The sequence below is a fragment of the Tyto alba genome, unplaced genomic scaffold (genome assembly GCF_018691265.1).
Source record: "Tyto alba isolate M040663 unplaced genomic scaffold, T.alba_DEE_v4.0 Super-Scaffold_21, whole genome shotgun sequence".
Classification (NCBI taxonomy): domain Eukaryota; kingdom Metazoa; phylum Chordata; class Aves; order Strigiformes; family Tytonidae; genus Tyto; species Tyto alba.
This window is the reverse complement of record NW_024881295.1, coordinates 14,508,701-14,528,653: the sequence shown is the minus strand read 5'-3', so window position 1 is coordinate 14,528,653 and position 19,953 is coordinate 14,508,701. Positions and strand designations below refer to the sequence as shown.

The 19,953-nt window shown below is 37.5% G+C and overlaps 1 protein-coding gene across 6 annotated transcripts in view; it reads right to left on the bottom strand.

Moving 5' to 3' along the window:
* Window positions 1–779: 779 nt before the first annotated feature.
* Window positions 780–19,953, bottom strand: part of EPS8 (epidermal growth factor receptor pathway substrate 8) — a 135,625-nt gene continuing 116,451 nt past the window's right edge. For all 6 annotated transcript variants that reach the window (XM_032986262.2, XM_032986261.2, XM_042795433.1 and 3 more), the window contains 5 exons: window positions 19,102–19,245; window positions 11,286–11,523; window positions 7,529–7,709; window positions 6,942–7,071; window positions 780–2,223 (listed from right to left, as the gene is read on the bottom strand). In XM_032986262.2, the coding sequence (XP_032842153.1) occupies window positions 2,110–2,223; window positions 6,942–7,071; window positions 7,529–7,709; window positions 11,286–11,523; window positions 19,102–19,245 (807 nt within the window). In that variant the 3' untranslated portion in view covers window positions 780–2,109. The remainder of the gene's footprint in view (window positions 2,224–6,941; window positions 7,072–7,528; window positions 7,710–11,285; window positions 11,524–19,101; window positions 19,246–19,953) is intronic.

Here is a 19,953-nt window from a genome sequence, read left to right as displayed (position 1 = left end):
GCAAACCATATGCTGAATGCTAGAATAAACTTGCAGAGAATACAAGTATTGGCTTCATATTTGGTAATTAACAGGGGAATAGAGGTGGTGCAGGTAACCACCACAATGCCCTTTATGGAATCAGACATACTTTCCATGAGAGACGACAGTGAGACCAATTATTAAATAGGAGTTTCAAAAACCTTTTTAAAAGTTTCCTACACCTGTACTTTGAAGTAACAAAGCATCTTTGTAAGAGTAGCTTCAGGTCTTCCTTCATTTTCTTAGTCATCCACCACCAGTGGATCCATCCACCTCCAATGTAGGAGACTTTGCTGCACAGTGAACACTGGTCAGGCCAGCTATACTGGAGAGGGCGGGGAAGAGGAAATTTTAAATGTGAATCAGAGAATACATCAAGCCCTTAGAAGTCTGGGCTTGACCTTTAATGACAGGACGGGCAGTGAGACAGACAATTTTCCCCCCTAAAGCTATGTCTGTAGGTTGAATGGACGCAGTTATCAGGCAGGCGTGCTGGTTCAAATGTTTCCGATAAGGAGAAAGCAATCGAGAATCATCGTTTCTTTCACTGGGTAAAACAAGAATCCATTTCTTAGTGACTGCTATGGCAGTTGGTGTCTTCAGCTGGGATTTGTCACTTCTTGTCCTACTGCTGGATAAGGCTGCGGTTAAATGATAGGTGTAGAACCTACCTACTTTTCACAGGCATAAAGAATATATATTAAATGTAAAAATATACATAAACATATAACCAACACACAGAAGTAGTATTTCTAAGGACATTTACAATAAATGGCACTAAACACCTTTATTAAGATTTTTAATTTTTCTTGTATGAAAAATGAATAGGATTCTTTTTTCCCTTGTACGCAGAGGAAGAGCAAACTAATGGCAATAATCAAGAACACTTCCTTATTTCAGTACCATCTCTGTAGCCACAAAGATACAACTATTTAACAGACAGGAAATACTGTTTATTGCAGACTTTAAGCTGATTCATGTGAAAAAGGCACTATGAAACTTAATCAAACTAGATGATTAAAATTGTCTAAATTAAGTGATATTATATATTATATATAATACATATATTATATATAAAATCACATGACCATGTGAAATAACAGAACATTTTGTGACAAATATCATTGCATCTTCAAAAATAACATTTGCTGGAAGGGATGTTTCCTTTTCTCCCCCTTTTGCCTCCAGGAATCCACTTTTCCAAAAGAATACTTTTATAAAGGAACACAGCTTTTTACATGAGGAAAAACTGACATCTGGGATCAACACACAGAGAAGTCTAGATCATACACTGTTCTTTTGACAAGTTAAGTTACAGACAAAAAAAAAATGCAAGTATATTAAAAAACAAAAATGGACTGCAAATTGTTTCATGGCTACCTACAGCATATCTGATCACTTGTTTGAGCTGAGTTGTGTTACTATTTTCTAGTTATTCCTTCCTGTGCAATATTATAATTCATCATGAGAGAAGTATTGATAAATTCAATTTACAGAGTATTATTTTGCTATAAACAGCATCATTAGTAATAAAACATCATGGGAGTGATGCAAGAAAGATTCATTCTATGTTGGGCTGCTCTTCATTCTCTCTAAACATTTCCTCTCTGATTGCTGGCATCAACGACTTAAGTAAACATCCTGCAGCCAAATGCATGACAAGAAAGACTGAGCCAAAAAGACATAATTGCACACTACAGAAAGAGATGGGATTCAGAATCTTATTACTGAAGGGTTCAAATGCTTTTTTATTGCTGGCTCAGCTTCCCTCGGATGAATCACAAAGAAAAATTCAGTTCCAGTTTATCTGTCAAGCTAATTCCATAAAGCCAAGACTCAACTTTGGGTGTAAATGAGTCACATGCCAGTATTTTCACCTGTCAGGAACCTCCATTGAATTTCTCATCTGTTCATTTTTAATGATGAGAAGCCAGCAGCAGGTATTTCAGTGGACACTACTGTAAATTTTCTTTATGGTGGCTAGTTATGTTTACAATATAGTAAGACATTCCCCTTCACTGCTTCCTAAAGCAAAGCTGGGTGGTATAATGCTATGGACAATGGAATTAAAGAAAAGAGGGAACACATTTAGTGGCTGCTTCCTTCATCAAAGGATTCCACACCTGAATCTGTGGCAGCTGCACTGATTTTTTCTTGTCGTCTTCTCATAATTTCTTGCAGTTCTGAACTACCACTGTTAGCCTATAAAGAAATAAAAAAGGCAAAGAGTTTACTAGTGGTTTTGATGTGATTAAGTTCCTCTGCCAGCATTTTATTAAGATAGATTTTTAAACAAATTAAACTCACCTTGCAGCTCCAGAACTAAACATACACTAAGAATCTGGTTAAATTGCATTTGAAATAGTAAAGTATTTACACTGTCCTTAAATATGGACCAGAAGAGAACCTGCAGACTATTAAAAGTGTTGGCCTAACTTTCAGCATTGCTGAGCATCTTTAATTCTCATGCAAGCCCCTGGAAGTGTTGGATATTTATGGAGTGAAATACGGCTTCAGTAAAAGGAGGGTTAAAGCTCAGCAAGTTTGTTAGGATTCCACACTTGAGTACTTAAAAATCAGGGCAATCCTATTTAGAAATTAAAGCACGCAAACCCCTGTTGGTTTTAGATCTATGTAAACACAAAATTCACATATGCACATGGATTTGCACAGCCAAGGCCTAAGTGAGGATTCAATCTTATCATCTCACATTACACAATATACCAACATGCATTTGCTGTTCAGAGGCACTGGTTTCAAACTTAGAGAACAGTAATAAGAATTGAATCGTGTAACTATATTAGCAAGAGTGAAGTATTGTGAGGACAAGGCTTTATTTCACCTCTTAGGGTGAAAAACAGGTCTGCTGAGCTAGCTGCAAACAGATTGCTTTGACAACATAAATGAAGTTATTAGCAAGGCCAGGATATGTATCCACTAGAGCAGAACTTTCCAAAGTGTGCATGACTTTGAATAAAACTAGGGGATTCTAAAGCAAGAGCCATATCCGCTACTGTGTTATTTGGCTATGGCATGACCTTCCAAGCTTCAACACTAGCTTCCAAAATATCTTCTGAGTAAGGAAGCAGAAACTGTTTTTGGAATTTGTAAAACAAATTTCAGGATTATTAAAAGGAAAATCCTTCAATTGGTTCTGAACTCTGAAAATTTAACCCATTACATAAAATTTAATTTAGATTTATCCCATTATATCCATTACAATGCATTATCTGATGCCATTACCCGGCAGACAGGTTAGGTGTCCACAGGGAGGGAGGCTAGGATGTTTCTCCTAGGTGAATTACCATTGCTCTCTTCTCCCAGAGTGGGAGGGGAAAGCAGGGGGCTTACAATTGACTCTCTGCAAGAGAGTAAGCAGTTTTATTTGTCTTAATTCATCTTGTCCTTGCCCACTTGTTTTCAGATACAGAGCAAGTGCAGCAGTCAACCATTACTGAAGTCATGCATAAAAAACATCAGCAGACACCCGAAAACGTGCTTTATCAGAGGTCATATAGAAATATTTTTCTGAAAATGACTGAGCGGCCGAGGCTGAAACAGTTTACCTTCCTGATAACATCAACAATAAAATGACCGATGAGCTTGAAACGCTGCTCAACTAAACCAACTGCAATACATCATGTGACACAGCACAACAGGCACATCCTACACTCAGAGGCAGGGAACAGCGTAGCTAAGTAGCCTGGGGCTATTGTTAGGAATACAGTTTTTGGAATGGACTGCTAGACCTTGGCCTTAGTGATTTACCCATCTTAGTCTCTAGTCAGATCATGAGGTATCAGTAACCTCCATTGTTCAATCCCACTTCTGTGCCCAGGTCATTCCCTTCACCGAAGTGTCAGAGAGAGTAAGCTATTCTTCCAGATAATTTGATACATACACTAGAGAGAAACCATTTTCAGTTTTAAAGCGATGTGTGCCCATGCTTCTCATTGATGTTGTAGGGAGGCAATGAGAATGTGGACCTGAAGTGTTTCCTTCTGGAGATAACAAAAGTGATACTCAGGATATTGTGTCTCTATGCTTATCTTCTGTAGCGCTTTTCAACACCAGATCTTGAAATGCTCAACAGAAGGAAATGGACACATAATCGTGGAGACTATTAATATTTTCACTTTGCAGTGAAAAAGTAAAATCCATATATATGACCAGCCGACTTGCTGTAATGCACTGTACTTGGCATACATAGTGAACTTCAACTCTGGAGTAGCCCCATGAAACGGGTCCTGAGAGGGATACTCGGATCCGTACAAAGCACGTGGTGCATCCTGCCTCCTCCTGAGGCACCGCTGCTCGCCACCACCCTTTCCTCTGGCAGAAAGGAGGTGTTTGGCCCTGGCTGTGGCCAGCTCTCTGCCATACTTGTCTCACACAGAGTTCTCCTTGTGATATTGCATGGCCCGGCCCAGAGAGCTGTTAGACCCCAAGCACCCTCCTTGCACTTTCGGTCTGTTAGTTGATCATGTTAATACAAGGACCACAAAACTCCACTGGGAGTCTTGTTTCCTTGGATGTTTCAAACTCTGGTGAGATTCAGGACTGAACAGAGGTACCATGACAATAAAGTAAAACAATTGAAAGTGTGGTACCTATGCATTTTTTCCCCTCATGAGGGTAAAATTACTATATTCCAACAACAATTGGAGTTACAGTTACAAAATACTGAATTCCACTGCCTGAAGTAGAAGAACACTAAAAAGAAAGTTGCAGCTGCATAAAGGTTTTCCTCTGGCTGTCTGCATTTGGGAATGCAGCCCCAAATTTGAGAGGTAGGCTTTTCACCAGCTTCAGAAATTATATGAATCCAGAAACACTAGCGGAAGATCCCAAGTAGAACTAACAAATAAAGATAAGTCATGGAGTTCTGTAATGCTATAGAGTGTGTGGGTTTGCTCCATCTCTGGCTATTATTGCTATTTGTACTTAAAAACCAGGTCATTTACTGCAAGTACTGCATTTATCACAAGTACTACCTAAAGGATGCCAGAGAACTTCATGAAAACTTGTCACTGGCTAATCACGTAGGACAATTATGGTGGTCAAACCCATAACCCAGTAACGACATATAAAAAGCATTCAGTTGTAAAATAGGCCTAACACTGCTACAAGTATGTGTGTGCTTAAATGCTTCTGTTATTAGAAATGTTTCTAGTTTGAGCAGTAAGAATACAGCCCTGTTTGGAAGATGCAAGATCAGCTTTGTTAGGTCACATGTAGACATTTTGGCTGTGTTACTCATTCCTACAGCTTCTCTTATACAAGGATAGCCTTCCTAAACCCTGTGACCTGAAATATTATACAGACAGAAAGTAAGATGCATCATAATGTTTTGGGTAATTCAGCAAACAACAGTCTAAAGCAATCAGGAATTGCATAAATTCTGAAATTCATCAGTTAAACCTCAAATAACTGAGGCAGAAGTAAATACTTCAATTACCTTTTCACTGACAAAAAACAATGACCTTGTTAAACTCTCAGTACCTGTTTATTAACACTTATAGAGCATTTATTAGACAAGTTTTGACTGCTTAGTTTCCTGCAGAGCAAGAACTGAGGCAAGCAGAATAACAGCACAGAGGTAAAAAAGGACAGACTTGTACAACCCAGTGCATCTCTGCTTTTCAAACTGAATTCCACCACAAAGGCACTTCCATCTCAGTACACAGAAAGCTTATGAAACTGAAATTTGAAATTTAAGATTGTTGACATTCCTGAAGAGTTTAAGAATACACATATATCTTCACTAGGAAATGATAGATTGCTCTGGACTGTAGTGACATATATTCCTATGAATAAAAGTGAAATATTTTTTCCTTCCTCCTACAGGAAAAAACAGGGCTTGAAGAAGGGAATAAAGGAATTTTAACAATGTTAGAGAACAGTGCTCTCTGATCCACATTGATAAGGTAAATTGTAAAATATGCATCATCATAAACTTGTCTTAAAAAATATGCCTGGTAGTTCAAGCTTAAAATCATTTAGGCAAGACAGTCTCAGCTTCATGAGCAGATAGAAACTCATTTTAAACTTCTTTAAAATAAAATCTTGAATGGGATGCAAAGAATATAGCTTCTTGTTTGGGTTAGTCTCACCTCTAGACAGTATGGAGTCCATTTCTCCACTTGTCACAGCAAGATTTAAAAAAAAAAAGTAGTTGCACCGGCAATTCTCCTGGTTTAAAATGGGTAAGCAGTCTCCCTAGCACAACTCTATACAAGATTTTTAAGGTGTTAAAGGAAAAAATACCACAGTAATTAAAGCAAACTGCCACAGAATAATTAATAGAAAGATACAACACTTTTATCCTTAGCTCAGTAATTCTGCTAGCATAGTGTCAAATGTGTTTTCCCCCAGTTGGGAATCCACCAATACAGATACTCCAGCATTTGACATGAAGGGCCTCGAGATTCAACACTGAGCTCACTCTACCAGTTTTGCATGCTTAATAAATCAAATCTCCTCTACAAAGATCAAGTTAATCTAATTCATCACCACCAAAAGTACCAGGAGCATGTCTGTCCAAGTACCAGGCAGAACAAGAGGCATTTTACTCTCTCCTATTGTTTTCCCCAAAGGCCTTTTTGGCTCATTATATCTTCTTGCAGCCAGGTTACAGCACACATCTTAAATACTACCATGAACTTTTTCCAACACTTTGGAACCTTTTAGAAGTGTGGAGCAATCCCACCTGGTGTTTTGATGGATACTGTTTCAATGGATTAATACTAAATAACTCGGGTACAAATAATGCTTATCAACTTGATAAGAACCGGAAAAAAAAAAAAAAAAAAAAACCAACAAAAAAAAAAAACCAAAACAGCTGCCTCACAGAAAGAGCTATTTACTTCTATAGGTTCAAAAGTGGTAACCTAGCATTAGGTAAGAAGGGTTATACATACCTCCAAGGCAGATTTCTGTACCGTAATTTGGCTGTAGACTCTAGACCCTTCTGGGCAAACAGTCCTCAGTTCCTCTTTATTGAGGGAGAAAAGCTGAGCACCTGTCAGCACGCCAAGGCTATTGACAGTCCTGGGGACACACCAAGGGAACAAACAAGAAATAAGCAAAAATACACTAGCCAAGGGAGAGAAATAGGTTGGCTTCATCCCACATTGTCTCAGAGCGAGTTACTAAATCCAGGCAAAACTTGATGCAACAGGACTCTTGAAGTCAATTTGGTATCTGTTATAACAAGTATCTTTTGTTGGAGGCTAATATATATATAATTGTTTTTTCCTAAATACATCTCTATCTCTATAGATCTATAACCACATCGACATGTATGGATATATATATTATATATGCACATATATACATAAATATATATCCATATATATGTAAAACCAAATTATTTTTTCAAAGGGTGCAGCTGATGTGTCTTGATTTTCAGAAGGCTGCTTGATTTTAAAAAGTAGGTAGACCACATCCTTATCACTGAGAGGAAAATAATATTAAGACATTTTCTTACATTTGCCATCAAACTTACACAGGATTGAATCCTTTGGACTGCAACCACGCTTTCACATCCTCAGGCGAAGAGTCATAAGTGATGTTAACGACCGGGATATTTGGCCGTGGCACATGGAACTTCCTCTGGGCAGCGCTCCGGCCGATGGTGAGCCGGTGAACAAGTTCATCCTGCACCTCCTCCATCTGCGATTTCCTGCCTAGAGAGAGAGACGCCCCACAGGAGTTATTCTCAAGGTTGCTTTATTAAAGTCAGGTCATTTCTTATACTCCACTCTAAATCTTAAACTTTTTTTCTCTTTCAAGATTTATTCACTACGTCTGACTGAATCATCATTCTCCTTTTTCCCCAGGGAAGATTTCAATATTCCCACTCCTCTCTTTGCATAACAAAATAAATTAAAAAATAAAATAAAAAAAAAACAAAACAAACAAACAAACAAAAAAAAAGAAACACCACACCCAAAATTCGAGACCCTAGAATGAGGAGATGAGTTTGATGTTGCATAGAGGTATAGATCAGTCTGACAGCACCCAAGGTGTAGAAGAAAATGGGCAAAATCATTACAGTCTGCATTTCTTCAAATGAAATTATGAAGTTTTAAAAATTAAAACAAAAAAGATAAGGAAGAATATAAGATTGCTTACAGTGTTTGCTTCCACAAACATTTTTAATTGAAAGCTCAATTTTATAGTGCAAATCAATGTAGGCAAAAAAAGTCACTTCTGCTGACACATATCACCTTCTAATCTAATCTTCGCCAATCTAGTAAATTATTATAGTAATACCTGTTTTTTAAGGGGTTTTTGCAGAAATTTGAATTTACTCCAAGCCTGAAGTGACTGATTAGCTGAAACAATGTCATATTTTTCATTAAAAAAAGAAGAAAAGAAAAAAGTAGTTGTCCTCAGAGACATAGGAATTGGGCAAGACATCTTTTTGGTTTTTTTCATTTTGTTTTTGTTTTAGTTTTAAACAAAACTGTACAAATTCGCTATCCCACAGAACACATTTTTCTGAAGCATTTAATTCAGTTGCTGGTTGTCAGCAGACAAGAAATTTCCCATGCTTTTCATGCATTTCAACAAAATCAATTATATGACACCGAAAACTGTTTAAAATACATATAAAAAGCTCTACAAATAACTTCACAAAAATACATATAATCCAAACAGTTGTAAATATCTTTTTGGGGCATAGAGAAGATACTGATTTAGCACAGTTAAACTCTCCAGTAACTCTGGAATACCTATAAAAATCCTTTAACACACAACTTTAAATGATCTCAAAAATCCTCAGGATTTCCTTGCCAAGATATTTTTAGAAATCTTCATTCAACCTTCTCACTTTGATAGACAAACAGTAATTAAAGCACCTTCTCTGATGTACTCAGATGGCAAAAGCTATTCATTTTGTCCCATTACACTGATAGCAAGAGAAGAAAATGACACAACTTCAATATCAAAAATCTGTAAGATAACAAAAATGTTTCTTTCTTTAATTTCCTTTTATATTCTCCCAAAACTTCTCCAAGGATCATCATTTCCAGCCAGTTAGACAAATAAAAACAAGCTTTACATAGGCTTTTAGGATTCTTTTCTTTTTAATCACAACAAAGAAAAATCCCTGATTTAGTTATTTTCTTTTTTCTTTTACAAAATAGCCCCAGGTTGAAAGTGGACAAAATGTCTCTAGTAAAATATTTGAGGTATTCAGGCCCTATTGTGTTGAGTGTTTTTTCCCCCAGAGTGTGAATCAGAAGCCAAAATGACATGTGCTTAGTGATATGTGAAGGTCTGAGATGGGATATATGAGTAAAGCCTTTAGGCAACGTTATTGAACCATGCATCAGTTATTTTCCCAAACAGGAAGAGAACAAGAAAATTGCTGTCTTCCTTCTATTTACACAGATTTTGAAAGACTTATGTTTTATCTAGACCAAGACTATATCAAAAGATAAATATTTAGCTGTTAGATAATAGATTCTTACAGTTGTTAGATGCATTATCATAAATAACCAAGATGCCCTCGGTGTGAAGGCAGGTACCGCATCGCACATTGTCTGCAGGGTGAGGGTGGGTACCTGGGCAGCAGGAGCACGGGCAGCATTGCCCATTATCTTTGCAGAGGCAGCTAATTCTGTGGGGACCGTGGGGTAACCTGAAAGCCCATTAACTGGGCTTGAGCGACAGCTCCCGGGAGCTCTCGTGAGTGACCCAGGGCCTCAGCGGAGGCTGAGAGGGCAAGAGGTGTCTTGTAACCACTTAGCCTACAGCAACCCTTCACACCTCACACCACGTACGTGAAGCCAGGATGGTCTTCACATTTTCCATCTGTAATGGATAGAGAAGGCCACCATGGATTCAAGGAAACCCTCCTGCTACAGCGTGAAAAGTCCTTCTTATATGGAAATTACACGATGGGTTTTGTGCATGTGTGTCTGTGTGAAATTCACCCTCGCTTTCCACATCTTTTATAACTGCTCGGGTTTCTGTTTTCATTTAAGTAACAAACTGCCCAAAATAGGACAAAGGCAGAAGCTGGCCCTACTGTTTCTTTGGGAAACAGCAGTGAAGCCTGTTCCTCCTGCCAGCCAGTCTGTTACATGAAAATATTAAAAAGGTTCCAGAGCCTTCCTGAGTTCAGAGCTTAGCCAAGAGCTTGCCTACCACCAGGAAATGTCACAGCAGGCTCCACCAGCTGAGTGTGATTATCCAAGCAGGCACGCTTCCCATCCACTGGGGATGGTGGAGAAAAAGAAGCCCTTCTGCAGAAAGGTATACACTCGGTGCCAGATTTTACCCGAGGTGGAAATGAGATTTTCTGATAAAGCAGGTAGGTAGAGGATGGGAAAAGTTGTCAACTCTTGAACTGCAAAATGGTCATTATTTTAACCGCCATTACTGCAAAAGCTATAGCAAATGCTTGCCTACAAGTTTCAGTTATTTTCAAGGCAAGCAATCACATTGCTTAAAGTGCATTTAGGACAGAAATTATTGACTAAGTTCTCCTACCCTAACTTGCTTTTCCGTCAATGCAGAGTAGGAGCCTCAGCATCAGTCAGGCTTTATATTGACAAGGTGGTCTGAATCAGAAATTTTCATGACTGCCACACACTGCTGGATGCAGCTTACCATGTGTTTCCAGCTAAAGGGCTATGGAGTACATTCCCTTGTCCTCCTAAGACAAGGACACGAAGGTTTACTCAGTGGCCTGCCAGTTTCTGTTGCTCTGACCAAGCTAAGGGGACCTGATTACATGATGAGTCTCCTACAACACTATTACACCGTGGCTCCTATGCATCAGCCAGACCTGCAAGCCTTCTTGCAAGCCTTGGATACATGTTTCAGAATGGTGCAAATTCCCTAGAAATACAGATGATTGTGGATAAAAGTGTAAACACAGCCTAACTGATTTTAAAAGCAATTTAGATTGTAACACAGCAGTGAGTTCAGGTAGAAAGTGTACATTAGCCAGAGTACCAGCAGGGCCACTTACAGTGTTGAAAACCACTGACTTGAAGATCCCAGACAGCCATAAAAGGAAGGGATTTATGACTGGGACAAGTGAAGAAGTGTTTTGTTCTTCCTTACCATTGTGATTAGCAAAGAAAATGTGTACGTACATAGAAAATGTGTACTTTAAACATAGGGTTAAAGCTAAATTTTTCATAAACATTTATCTGAAACACAAGGTTTCAAGAGATTTAAGGTTTGGAGCAAAACACACAGGAATGGCAGAAATACTGTTTTTCTTGCTTCTCAGGCAAACTTACGATCCACAGGAACTTGCTTCTGCCTCTGGGTGTCTCGTGCAACACTACCACCGCTGTCACTAGAGGTGCTGCTTTGGCGGCTGATGGTTGCTGGTGCTTTGGGCACGGGAACTGGTATAGGTGCTGGTGCGCTGGGAGGGAGGGGGACAGCCACGGGGACAGGAGCGGGTGTTGGAGGTGGTGAAGGAGTAGCAGGAACTGGATCAGGTTGTTTTGCAACATAGTCTGTCCTTTGTTTCTGAAAAGATACAGAGGGACTCAGTTTGACAACAAAACTTGGACAAGGCATCGGACAAACTCAGGTTTCTGCAGAAAATGCTGGGACGCTTTGCACCAACTGATTTCATTTATTACACAACAACATCTTACTTTCCAGATACTTGCTAGTTCCAAAATTTGCCAAAATTTGGTTTGGCATCCATTTCCTTCTCTGTTGGACACAAAATTCACAGCAATGGCATCATCTGAAACATGTTTCTTTCTTTCAAACAGATGAATTCTGTAAATAAAACTGCTTTTAAATCCCAAACTTCTATTACCTGGCACTTTTTAACAGCTTCCAAAAGTTTTGATTTGTTGGACTTTATCAGTGTAAAAATGTGTATTTTAGAGATGTTATGTAAAAAATAGTGAAAAATGAGTGTGTCCAGGCACACTTACACCTGACTAATGGTTTAACTTACAAGCATTACACAGGTTGGGTTAATACACTGTTTTTTGAACTGCAGACACCATTTAAGAGATTCCTGCTCCTCCTAAGCATTCAGCTGTGCATTTTCAGCTATTTATGTGGTCACTACATGCCACCTCAATGCAATAATCCAAAACTCAAACACCAAACTCCACGATTTTTAGAATAGGGCTGTTGTTTCTTTTCCCCCACTTTATGGAATGTTCTCACAACATGGTAAATTATCTTGCTGCTTGTAACTAACCAGCAAGTTTTTCAATAATAATTTTGGGGATTAATTTATTTTCTCCTTCTTTGCTTTTAGAACTGCACCAGTTACAGGAAGACTTATGTATTTTCTCAAAGCAATCCCAATGACAGACAAGACCAGAAGCTCATAAGCAACCTATGCTACCCTTTTCTTTCAAACAGTTCAAACTCCACATATCACTGTTTTAACAGTGCTCCCTCTCCAGAGTTTTGGACTAACACAGCTTGATAGTTTAATATTAAAGTTTGTTTGCTCAATAGGGATGCCTCACTTCTTGGTTATGAAAAGTCTACTTACTTTGGTATGAAAATAGATGAGTACATTCCCCAGATTCATTGCTCCTTCCTGAAATACCTTTCCCTATTTCCTTGGAGGCAGAGGGTTTATGGCAGATCAAGTAGGGAAATATTTGTAGGAGACATATCTTAGAATCTGAGCAGCAGATCACTGCCCTGACAACAATCAAACTTTCATTAAATGTCAGCAACTGCCCTTATACAGGAATCCCCACTCAGACTAACTGATGGACAAGGCATTGAATGCAGGTAGTGAATGCAAACTGGGATCATTACAGATAAGCTATGTTGAGTTACACCAGCAGATTTATCCTGTCAGCTTCTACAGCCATTCAATTAAGCCTAGGAAAAAAGTCTTTTGTTTCCCTGAGGTATTTTTTCACTTAAACTGTAGTAATCAGCTTCTGAAGCAAATATATAGTCTTACAATACATTCCCCATTAAACCATTTTGTTTTGCCTTTTTTTTTTTTTCCCTTAGCATTTAGTTGTTCAAAGGCATTAATCTCAATTATTTTGTATCCACCTTATGCAGTGCATTGTGGAGAGATTAAAAAAAAAAAAAAAATCATATGATTGATTTTTCTGTATTCTATTATTTCAATGTTAAGGCAATAAATGCTTTTTTAAAGGTCAAATGCAAAGAAAAGTGAAATGCATTTTATAAAACAGAACAAGAAGAGCAATGTATATTTAAGAAACCTGTCCTTGGGTAGAGAGAGAGTGCCCTACCAGGTAGATAGTAAATATATCATAATTTATGATATATAGATGTACTATGTTATATCCAATAAATTTTAAAATTTCACAGATATTTTAACTTTTAATGATATTCAGATGTTTTTTAATCTTGTTTACAGATACCGATCACTAGACTGTTATCCCCACAATGTACCCTCATGTGTGTCCCATACTTCTTAAACACCATGCAAGGAAAAAGCAGGGCTTTTTTCATGGGGGAGAGGATTCATTACAAACCAAGGCATCAACTGCACATCACCACAATCATAATCCAGAAAAAGTGCTAGCTAAACATTACACATAGCTCTCAATGGATGCTACTGATGTAGTTTCAAAAACATGTTGTAGTGCAATCACAAGCCTCATCAAAATGACTTGCTGGAATGAAAATAAAAATTAAATTGGAAACATCACTCAAATTCTAAATTTACATATGAAACCACATTGAAATATACTTCACATTTTGTTGAACATTGCCCAAAAGCCAATTATACATTTGAATCACATTTAATTTTTTTTTAACGCTTTTTTTTTTTTTAATTCCAGATCTTTTGAGGACATCCACACATTCATCCCATCACTTCTATTCATTGCTACAAACAAAACAAGCATGCAGTATGGAATTTGGTGGCTACATAATTCCAAAAGAGTAATTTTTGAGGTTCAATGTCAGAAGAGTAATTTTGTTACCTCTGAAAGCTCTCCCAGCAATTGCTGTGAGGAAAATGGAGTAAATCACATCAAATAATATAGTTAGAAAGGTAGAAAGTAACTACCTCATACATCACTCCTGAAATTTCATATACATTAGAAATTTAAAACAAAGGAACATCAGTGCTAATAATTACCTCTTCTTACTACACAACTCACATAATGAGTTATTTTCTTCTTCTGAATAATGAACGCAATATTGGCTACAAAACATACATATGTGACACCATATAAACAATGAGCTCTTTTCAAAGCACCTACCCAGGCAGAAACTTAGAAAGGGGTTCAATAAGAAACAGAACCAAACCAAAAAATTGACAATGAATTGAAGATGATAAGGTGAATGTAGAGAACACTTGCAACTATAGGACAATAGGATTTAAATCACGGCACATATTAAAAAAAGAACTTATTTATTTTAGCTTAAGAAATGTTGGCTAGCTTAGAAAATGAAGTACAGGTCACTTCTGACAGACATGTACTCATTAATTTGCTGACAGCCATAAGAACAATGAACAATTCTGGGTTTTGTTTTTCCTTCTTCCTCATATTTTTTTTTTCTTTTAGGAACAAGCTTGCAATCCTCAACTCATGTAAGTTTGAACAAATCCTTTAAATTATTTGGAAAAGTCACAATACACACTCATTAAAAATCTAGATACATCAGAAAAGCTTGCTGGGACTAGATTATTATTTTTTTTCTTATTTTTTGCAAGAAAATCTTTGTTTTTACAGGAAAAAAAAAAAAAAAAAGAGGTGTCAAAGCTCTTTTTCAACACACTACACACTCCATCTTGTCAAAAATCAAGATTCAGTATGATTTGATCTATTTTTAATGTAAGCAAAATAATAAATTTGAGTAAAAGTACTACTGGTATCAACCTTAATTCTTGATCATCACCAAAATGTATTTTCAAATATATTCTGGCATCATAAAAAGGGAGTACAAACTATGGATAATACAGATTTGGCATCAAAGAGGCATTGGATGTAACCGTAACTAGCTTTAGTGCAGGGCAATGCTCGCAAGTTAACATGGACACAGAGCTTCCCGTTTACTCACTTTCTGAACATTTTAGTGCCACATTCCTGTTTGCACAGTGACAGGAGTTTATCAAGAGAGCTGCAGAGCATTCAGCCTCAGTTTTGCCAACAGGACTGTGGTTTGGAAGTTTTCTTGAGACTCATTTAAGAGAGACTAGAGAACCAACTCCTTGTCTTCAGCCAAAAGGGACAATGAGGTACCCAAGAATGGAAGAGCAAATTTCAAGTGATGCCTTTTGCCAGAGTTTCCTTTGGTGGTCTCAGCTGTTATGCCGAGTCAAACAGCTGCCTATTAAAATCCCATTACAAGTCACCTAACTAGCTCTTTGTGGGGTGTAAAGAATCTATGTTTTTATTTGATTTACAAACCCACCTTGCTAGGATCTTGATAAAAAGCAAGTACATGAAGATGGAACGAGGGGAAATTTAGACCGAATTTACTTACTCAAATTAGTGCTAGCTAGGATTAGTCCCCATTTCTCTAAAGTAAAATAATTATGGCCAAATTGGCGACTTTTAATTCCTATCATTTATCAAATAATTTTTACAATTCTTCAGTACATTTTTGTATAAGTAGCATCTCATAATTTGGGATTGGATGAATGTTGAATTGGACAGGAAACAACTTTTTTTAAAAGCCATCAAGAAGTCTTGGTCTGATAGCAACTTTAAAGATCATTTGATACGAAATGAGGTAAAAGAGATACTGGCTCTTGGTCAAAAATGTTATCTCTCTGGTCACTGCAAAATGAACACCTGGCAACTGCATCTCTTCATTATCAAACACTTCATGATCTGCAGGAAACATACCAGTTGGCAAAAGATGAATATGACACTATGACATTAACTTGAAGCACAAATGCTGTGCTTGAGGGGAAACAACTTCCCGCAGAGATATTTTAAGTGAGCTGCTAAATGAAGAGACTTGAAAGAAAGGTTTTGATGGTAGATCACCATGAAACACTCTTACATACCACAAACGTCTCTCACACTTTTGTGAACAGTCATGTTGTTTTGTTTTGTTTTTTAAATAAGACTACAGGACTGCATTTGGCTTATCATTTACTCTCTGTGGCTCAGGATTTCATACACATCGCTGATAATGTAGCTGTCTCACCTCACAAAGGGCGTCATGATATTAATTAACATGCCCACCAAGATACACACCTCTATCCCAATTATGCTCCTCAAATTTCCTTTTCAAGAGCATTAAGAAAAGTTAATAAAATGCACAGTAAATATGAAATATTATGATTTATTATTTTCTAGGTTTACTAGCAATATTTGTACAAAAGAAGAAATCAGACTGCTTGGGAAACTGTTAATGTTCATACATAATGGAATGGTGAAGTACCACTTTTGGTTCACAATCAAAATGCAGACTAAATGACCAACACCACAGGAAACTCTAATAAACAGTAATTAACATCAGTGGAAAACATAAACAATCAGCAAAATGCTCTCCTGATTGTACAAAAGTACCAAACAAGCAAAAATACAGTTTTCCTGGAATTAATTCAACTAACCAGAAGAAAGACAATGTTACAGCCTCTGACTCACAAAGATGATGAAATAAGTAGGATATTGGTTGCAACATTCCTGCTAGTATCATGTTAGAAAATTCAGTGCTTTCAAGTAACTATCTGGGACCTGGATCCTGAAAGGGATTGAGAGAAAAATCAGGATCTAATCTAGTGTGTGGACTCAGAGGCCACTAGGAAAGGGAAAAGAGCAAGAGCAAAATAAACTTTGCAGCTCTCAGAATAATTGTGATAATGAGGCATCCATCTCTCAGAGAAAGTGTGTCTGTCTGTAGAATAACTGAATGAAAAAATTCTCTTTCAGTGGAATCCTTAATCCTTCCTAATAATCTGGAAACACCCTTTGGTCAACTGTGCTTTGAAGGCCCATTAGTCTGTAAAGAAGTACTCTAACCTCGTACATAATGCTTATCTGCAGCTCACCACAGCAGACAGACTGTTCTGAAAGCAGTCTTTCAAAAACCAAAGATGACTTAGGAGACTGGCAAAAGCTGCACAGCACCAGGCACTGAGCCTGCTCGTGTTCAGGGTCTGGCAACTGCACTGATAGGAACCGCTTCAATTTCCTGCTCTACCCACAAGTTCTCCTGTTTGACCTTGGGCAAGGCAGTCACCCCTTCAATGCCTCATTTCTCTCTGAAATAGCAGCAATGTCTGTCTCGTAGTGCTGTTATGAAAATAAACAGAGTTATGCAAACAGATTCCAAATGAACCATGTATCTATCACAGGGAAAAAGACAAATGAGCACACTCAGGAGTGCTAAAATTATAATAATCACCATAAAGTTAAAAACAACATTACTGACATGTCTTGGTAAAGACTCCATTTATCCTCTGTAATTTGTTATGTTCCTAAGTAATTTCACAGTATTTCAAGCTCACATTTGAATATGAGAAAGCTGTAAGGAACAACCTGCCAGAGTGCAAAGAAACAAAATTATTTTAAATGCTGTTCCCTGACCCTAATTTTCACAGGTCTGTGGAGAATGCTTTGTGAAAATGATTATCTTATTATTTCCCATGCTATGTCTTTATTTTAAACAGAAAACTTTAAAACCTACGATGCATTACAAAGAATAGTGTAAGAATCTCTACTCAAAACTGTACTCAGTCTGCTCAGGATTTCTTGGCAAATCCAAACACACAAAATGACATGCACCCCAAAAAAAAAAAAAAATCAGATCTTTAAATCAGGATTTGGAAAGCACTCTAGACACATGCTTCATTCCACAGACAGGCAAAAACCATCATCCATTTAGAATGAACTCATATGTTATAGGCAAACAATTAGGGATAGGAAAACCCCAGAAATGGTCTAATTGAAGCCCACCAAGTTCAAGACAGGTCTACCACATTCTTGTGCCAGAAATAGGATAAGATCTGTTTCTCAAGAGATTTTTCATATCCATGGCAAAACTGGAAATATTGCGAAAGCTGCAGCTTTCACAATAGCTGTGCACACAGAATCCGGCACAGTGACACCTTCAGCTGGGACTTTTAGATGAGTTTGTAGCAGATACAGTCAACAGTAACATTATGGCATTTCTCGTTTTTCAGTCATCAGTTGGAGTGTGTAGGCACAAGGAATGAATATTAGATTAAATTAAATTTAACTTCAAGTTTCAGCAGAAGTTTGGTTTGCATTTGGACTGAAAAAGTCCGATTCAGAGGCAGGCCTGGAATTTCCGCTTAATCCAAACTTGTTTGCCTAACCTTTCAAAATCATTAGAAATAAAAGGGAAGAAAAGGGTCTTAGAAAATACAGCCTCTTATTTTATGAGCCTACAGCACAGTTAAATGTTGTCTAAAAATATAAATTACAACTCTATCCTGTATATCCTTACTTAAGTGGACAATTGCACCGACGTATGATTTTATTTTATATATATATATATTACCCTCTAATTCTGTTCAACATATAAAAGAAACAACAACAACAAAATCTTAATTCCACACCACAACATGAAAGAAAGAAAACAAAAATTAGGTCAAGAGAATAGGGTGCTATTGATGCACAGGTATAGTAATTAAAAAATAAATGCTTTGTGAATTCAAAAGGAAAGACACCTATTTTTTATGACTCCAAAATTACAGTAATTAAATAAATTCAAAACCAAGTTAGAGACACACAAAGACAGAAAATAAAAAGAAAAGCTAGTGTTCACTCTCCTAGGAGAAACAAAGATGACCCTACCTTAAATAATTCAAACTCCTTCTTTGGCATCAACAGCTATCAATCCACAAAGGATATTTGCAATTAAAATGAATGCATACATATCTATTAGGATTGAAATTGCTACCTCTAAGCAAATAAGCCGAAAAAAAAAAAAAAGCTAAGAGGAAAACATTTTGCTGTATCTCCATCAACTTTATTCTCATGTTAGACTCTACACAATACAGAAATCAGCCTCAGCCTGTACAAGAAATATAAATCTTTTGACATATCAGTGGAATATTTTAGCCTTGCTGTGAATCTCTTTCTCCTCCACACACACACATGAATACTTCTAAAGGAAGTTTTGCTACCAAGGAGCGGATGGTACCTGAATGGTGCGGGTATACGCAGGCTCCGACCATCCTGGACCACCTTCTTGACTCCTCAGAGGGTCCAAGATGTTGTTTGGCACAAAGCCTGTGCTGCCACTTTTGTTCTGAACCTTCCACCACTGCTTTCTGTCATCCAGAATCTGAAATAATTTGGTAAATTAATTACATCTTTTTTCTGACTTTCCTCCTGACAATACTTACACTGTGTATCATTTCAAATCAAAACCATAACTTTGCCAGGTTCTGCGATTGCCAACAAATCTTACATGGATGTCCCTAAGGAAAGCCCTGTAGGCTTCCCTGATTATCACTGTTATTAATTCTAAATGGTTGTACTGCATTTTTCAAAATGGCTCTCAAGAAAGGATATGGAAGAAAAGTGTCTAATGAACCTCTGTAAACTCAGGCATATGCTGGAGCAGAATGAAAACCAAATACTTATGCAGAGAGGCTGGCATCTCCACAACCTATATGCCGTTGACAAAAGGAATAAGTAACTAATAACAACCCAAGGAAAAGTGCATCATTCTAGACCACAAATTTGGAGAGCGCGCACTTCTGAGTAAACAGGGAACTGGAGCAGGACGGCCAGGAGAAGGCTGAAATCTGCCTACCTGCTGTGCAATCTCATACAGAACGTTTTCTCTCTTTGTTGCTCCCTCCCTTCCTAATGTGTCTAGCTTTCAGGGTGCCAACTCTTCCAGGAAAGGACAGTCTTACACTATGCCCTGTGCATACACAGACAGTGTTCGCCAGAGCCAGTTATTTAAATACTACTAAATGAGGCTTTTAAAAACAACACCAGAGAAGACAAAAGAAACACACAAATATATTTCTAGCATGGATCT